Source organism: Eimeria maxima, genomic scaffold, assembly GCF_000499605.1.
Source record: "Eimeria maxima Weybridge genomic scaffold, Emw_scaff753, whole genome shotgun sequence".
NCBI lineage: Eukaryota > Apicomplexa > Conoidasida > Eucoccidiorida > Eimeriidae > Eimeria > Eimeria maxima.
In genome coordinates, this window is record NW_013566741.1 from 10,001 (window position 1) to 15,887 (window position 5,887).

A 5,887-nucleotide genomic window follows, 5' to 3' on the forward strand; every position below is an offset into this window, starting at 1 on the left:
ATCACTCATCATTTGCTGCACCTGCTGCTGCTGCTGCAGCAAAAGCTGATACCGCTGCTGCAGCAGGGAGACGTACAGCTGCTGGTTCAACGCAACCAGCAGCAGCAGCAGCAGCAACAGCAGCAGCATCAGGTACTGTTGATTTGTCGTTTGTGTATTCAACAGCAGCAGCTCTCCGTCTGTTCTATCGCAATGGCAACAGCAGCAGCAGCAGCAGCAATTGCCGCTGCTGCTGCTGCTGCAGTTTGAATGTGTGCGTGTGCGCGACTGCAGTAGTAGCAGCACCGCAGAATAGCTGCAGCAGCAGCAGCAGCACTGGCTGCTGCAGATGCTGCAGTGGCGTAGATGCGTTGGGGCGCCTAAGATTTTCTTTTTGCTTTTCTTTGTCTATGCTGCTGCTGCTGCTGCTGCAGTGGTTGCTGGCGCCCACCGCTACACGAGCAGCAAACAGCAGCAGCAGCAGCAGCAGCAATAAAAGGTCTTGCTGCAGCAACTGTGGAGCATTTACTGCAGTGTATGTACAACTATACCTCTTATTATTAGGCAGCAATTTGCTTTATATATGACTAAGGGCGCACAAACCCTAAACCCTACTAAACCCTAAACCCTAAACCCTAAACCCTAGCTGGAGAAACCCTTCACGACTGCGTGCATAGATACAAAAGAAAAAACAGCAGCAGTTCAGTCTGCAGCAAATCAGCAGCAGCAGCAGCAGCTGTTGCTACTTGCAGTCTTGTAGCATTGCTTCTGGGAAGGGCTGTCTTGCTGCTGCTGCTTCTGCTGCTTCTGCTGCTGCTTCTGCTGCTGCTTCTGCTGCTGCTTCTGCTGCTGCTTCTGCTGCAGCATCTTGAGACATCTCCGACTGCGGAGAAGACAAATCGTCGGGGGCCCCCATGAGGATGCGACAGGCGTGCAGCACTGCGGTGTACAGACACCCAACACAGCAGCAGCAGCAGCAACAGAAGCACAGCAGCAAAAGGAGCAAGAAATAAATTGAGGGTATGGGTGTAGGCATGTGCATGCTGCTGCGGCTGCTGCTGCTGCTGCGTCTATTATTTGCTGCTCGGCACCACTTACACTTATGGGCTTCACTGCAGCAGCCGTTGCAGCAGCTGCTGCTGCTGTTGTCGCTGCAGCGGCAAGTTGCTGCTTCTACGTGCTGCTGCAGCACGTCGTAGGCCTCCAGCAGCAGATCCACATACTCCTGATCACTGCAGCAGCAGCAGCAACAGCAACAGCAGCAACAGCACTCCATTTAGCAACGCTAGCGTCTGCCATAGCCCACAGCTGCTACAACAACAGCAGCAGCAGCAGCAGCAACAGCAACAGCAGCAAGCAGCTGACTTAGTAGAAGATAAGACTGCCTTCCTTAGCAGGCATCTAGCGAGGTGTATGTACACCAAATAACGAGCAAAAGCAAACTCAGTATCAGCAGCAGCAGCTGCTGCTGCTTGCGCAAGAGGCAGCGCCTCCTCTACTCTGCAGCAGCAACAGCAGCAGAAGCAGGACAAGCATCACACCTCCGTAGTTTCTGCTGTTGCTGCTAGGCAGCAGCAGCAGCAAAACGATTGGCAGCAGCAGCAACAACAAGACTACAGGCAACAGCAGCAGCAGCAGCAACAGACCTGTTGGCGTTTAGCAATGCTATGGATAATTCATAACAAGCTCGAGGGTCTCGCGGCCTCAATTCACTGAATCAATGTTCAACAGCAGCAGCAGCAGCAGTACAGCAGCAGCAGCAGCAGCACAGCAGCAGCACAGAAGCAGCAACACAGCAGCAAGCATAACAAACGGCATTAAAGCAGGCGCCGCTGCACCACTAAGCAGAAAATGTGGGGAGGAGACGGCAACTGGGAAAGACCAACAACTATAGCTGCAGCAGCAGCAGCAGCAACAGCAGGAGCAGCAGCAGGAACAGCAGCAGTGGACTAACTGTGCGTTGTGTAGACACTCCAATGAGCTTGAGGAAAGAGCACGAGGATCTCTCTCTAATGCATATAATATTAAAGGCAAAGGATCCCTGCAGCAGCAACAACAGCAGCAGCAGCAGCAACAGCAGCAGCAGCAGCAACAGCAGCAGCAACAGCAGCAGCAACATGAGCTCTTTTGTTTCCTAATTTACTTAGCCTCTTGTCTATCTAAACCCTTATTATTAGTAATTAGTTAATTAACTTATTTATTTTATTTATTTATTTGTTTGTTTATTTTATTTATTTATTTATTTATTTATTAGGGAAGCATACCCTGGCATAACTCTAGATGCTTCTTGATATGCAGCAGCAGCTTGCTGCTGCTGCTGCTGTTGCTGTTGCTGCTGCTGCGCTACAGCACTAAGACAATGGCCAAGACAAATATGACTAAATCGCCAACTAATAGAAGAAAGAGCGCCGCCACCACAAGATATACTTCGCCTGCACATAAACCCTAAACCCTAAACCCTAAACCCTAAATTCCAAACCCTAAACCCTAAACCCTAAACCCTAGACGGTCAGGGGCAATCAGGGCAAACTGCCGAAGGCAGCAGTCAATCTAGCCTTATGAAATAGAATAGCTTCATGCCCACACCACAAACCCTAAACCCTAAACCCTAAACCCTAAACCCTAAACCCTAATTACCTGAAGGCAGCGATAGCCTCTACGTATTGTGATCTCATCATTAAGAAAACTCCTTCCTTTATTAACAAGAAAACACAGACACACGTAAACCTTAAAAGTAACAGCAGCAGCAGCAGCAACAGCAGCAGCAGCAGCAACAGCAGCAGCAGCAGCAGCAACAGCAGCAGAAGCAGCAGCAGCAATTACCGCATAGAAGCGCAAGTCTTGATAGCCCGGTTGCTGCCGCAGACGCTGCAGCAAACCAATTAAATCTGCTGTCTTCCCTGCACAAACACAGCAGCAGCAGCAGCAGCAGCAGCAGCAGCAACAACAGCAGGAATATAATAATAATAATAATAATAATAATAATAATAATAATAATAATAATAATAATAATAATAGCAGCAGCAGCAGCAGCAGCAAAAGGGCAGCAGCATAATATACCGAGTTGCATGCAGCAGCTAATGAAGACAGGAGCAGCATACAGTCCTTCGCTTAACACCTCCAATGCCCTGTAAACACAAACCCTAAACCCTAAACCCTAAACCCTAAACCCTAGAAGCTACAGGGCACCCTGTTCACCAGCGACCTGTCTACCGTATAAGCTCAGCTGCTACCACTAAACCCTAAACCCTAAACCCTAAACCCTAGAAGTCTTACAATCGGGAGACCTCAAAGGCAAGAGGAATATTCCTCTCTGCATGCAACGCGAATGCTTGGATGCTTAAGTTTACGCTGCAGCAGCAGCAGCAACAGCAGCAGCAACAGAAACAGCAGCAGCAGTTGAATGCAGCAGCAACAAGTTCAAGAGAGAGTGCCTGCATGCTCTGTTAACGTCCTACCGAATTGGGGGTTTAGGGTTTAGGGTTTAGGGTTTAGGGTTACTGGGATAATCTGCATAGAGGAGGAAGCAAACTTGTGGGGTAGCGGGAAGCAACAGCAGCAAGAGCAGGGCTAGGGAGTATTTGCTGCTGCTGCTGCAGCAGCTGCTGCTGTTGCCGCTGCTGCTCCTTCTGCTGCTGTTGCTGCTGCTGTGCTTGCTGCTGACACTCTATGATCAGCTGCAAACCCTTGTCTTCCTCTTGCTGCATCTCGGTCATACTCACGTCCTGCTGCTGCTGCTGCTGCTGTTGCTTCTGCTGCTGCCGCTGTTTTCTTTCCTCACGCACGAGGGCCAAAAACTCCGAAGGAGTCTGCAGCAGCAGCAGCAGCAGCACGAACAAGGCAGCAGCAGCAGCAACCACAGCAGCATGCACAGCAGCACACTCCATTTCCCAGTACCCTCATATAGTTTGCCGCTGCTGCTGCTGCTGCTCTTGCGACTCCTGGTGCTGCTGCTGCTGTTGCTACCATGCCGTTGTTGCTTCTACTGCTACTGCTGCTGCTGCTAAAGTTGCTGCTGCAGCAGCAGCAGCAAGAGGGATGCCTGTTGAACCGACCATGCGAGCAGCAGCAGAAGACAAAGCAACCGCGAGGTGTCTGTAGACAAAGACACACAGTAAGCAGCAAACCTGCAGCAGCAGCAGCAGCAGCAGCAGAAGACGAGCAACAGCAACATGGAGTGGTACCGCTGCTGCTGCTGCTGCAGCAGCAGCAGCTGCTGCTGCTGAATAGACTTACAGTACCCAAGTGCAGCAGCTAAAATCAGCAGCAGCAAGAATTTTTGCTTCTTTTTTATACGTCAAAACCCCAGAGCCAAATAACATAAATAATAGCTGCACAAAACCCTAAACCCTAAACCCTAAACCCTAAACCCTAAACCCTAAACCCTAATGTCATAGAACCCAGCAACCCCAGCAAATATTTCAATGCAACGCTGCTGCTGCTACTACTACTGCTGCTGCTGCTACTTCTACTGCTGCTGCTACTACTACTACTGCTGCTAATATTGCTGCTGCTGCTGCAAGAATCTATCAACAGCCGACAGTGTTCTAGGGTTTAGGGTTTAGGGTTTAGGGTTTGAAGCTTGCTTTAGGTCTAAGAGGGTTTGATAGGAATGCCGCCTGCATCTCCTGCAAACCCTCAGCGCAACCTAGGCGGTCCAATGCTGTGCCTAATGTAACCTGCAGCAGCAGCAGCAGCAGCAGCAGCAAATGCAGCAGCAGGAGATGCAGCAGGAGCAGCAATGGAAACATAAGCGCTGCAGCAGCAGCAGGGAGGGCAGCAATGCAGACGACAAATATAAGCAGCAACAGCAGCAACAAATACAGGTGCAGAAGCAACTAGAACCGCAAAATGAGCAGCAGCAGCACCAGCAGCAGCACGGGCAGCAGCAGCACCAGCAGCAGCAGCAGCAGACCTGTATATCATGAGCAAGAGGGGACGAAGACCAAACTTTGTATGAATTCTTCAATAGAGAACAACCCTTAGATAAACCCTCGCTGCTGCTTACATGTGCTGTGGCAGCAAGCAGCAGCAGCAGCGGATCCTTGTTAGTCCATGATTCATATGCATGCAGCAGCTGCTGCAGCAAACGGTCATAATATTTTAGCCGCAGCAAAGCCTCAGCAAAGAGACGCAAACTATCCAGGTGTAAGCATTGCTCCCTTATTGTGCTGCTGCTGCTGCTGCTGCTGCTGCTGCTGTTGCTGCTGCTGCTGCTGGAAGAAGGCCTTTCAACGGTGTCACTATGTTCCCCATCGTCTTCCTTATCCTTTCTGCTGCTGCTACTGCTGCTGCTACTGCTGCTGCTGCTGCTGCTGCCTACTTCAGAAGGCTGCTGCTGAGCCTCTGCTGCAGTTGTTGCTGTTGGGTTGCTGCTGCTGTTGCAGCAGCAGCAAACAGATCGAATGCCTTTCTGCTGCAGCATTTCCTTAACAGCAGCAGCAGCAGCTTCCTTTCCTGCTGCACCTACACCACCACCAGGGTGTGCTAAACAAAGAAGAATCTCCGCGTACAGCAGCATCGCTGCAGCAGCAGCAGCAGCAGCACATGTAGAAGCAGCAGCATCGGGAGCAGCAAGGGCAGGAGTAACAGCAGCAATAGCAACAGCAGCAGCGACACACGCAGCAGCTAGGGTCACGCAACTTAGTAACAAAATCAACAGATGCTGCTGCTGCTGTTGCTGCTGCTGCTGCTGCTGCTCCCTGGCGAATTTCTGCTGCAGCCTGCGCTGCTATATGTCAGATACAGCAACCGCTGCAACGGCAGCAGCAGGAGCAACAGGAGCAGCAGCATCAACAGGAGAAGCAGCAGCAACAGGTGCAGCAGCAACAGGTGCATCAGCAACAGCTGCAGCAGCAACAGCTGCAGCAGCAACAGCTGCAGCAGCAACAGCTGCAGCAGCAACAGC

At 50.9% G+C, this 5,887-nt stretch overlaps 1 protein-coding gene across 1 annotated transcript; it reads right to left on the minus strand.

Annotated features, from left to right (window-relative positions):
* Positions 1–721: 721 nt before the first annotated feature.
* EMWEY_00042340 (hypothetical protein, conserved) lies at positions 722–5,500 on the minus strand (the record flags this gene model as incomplete). The annotated part of the gene is made up of 13 exons (XM_013482760.1): positions 722–918; positions 1,078–1,211; positions 1,345–1,479; positions 1,934–2,020; positions 2,244–2,411; positions 2,617–2,672; positions 2,803–2,879; positions 3,040–3,107; positions 3,193–3,205; positions 3,512–3,788; positions 4,035–4,074; positions 4,216–4,310; positions 4,988–5,500. 13 exons carry the CDS (start codon positions 5,498–5,500, stop codon positions 722–724), a joined length of 1,860 nt encoding a protein of 619 aa, XP_013338214.1.
* Positions 5,501–5,887: the final 387 nt, after the last annotated feature.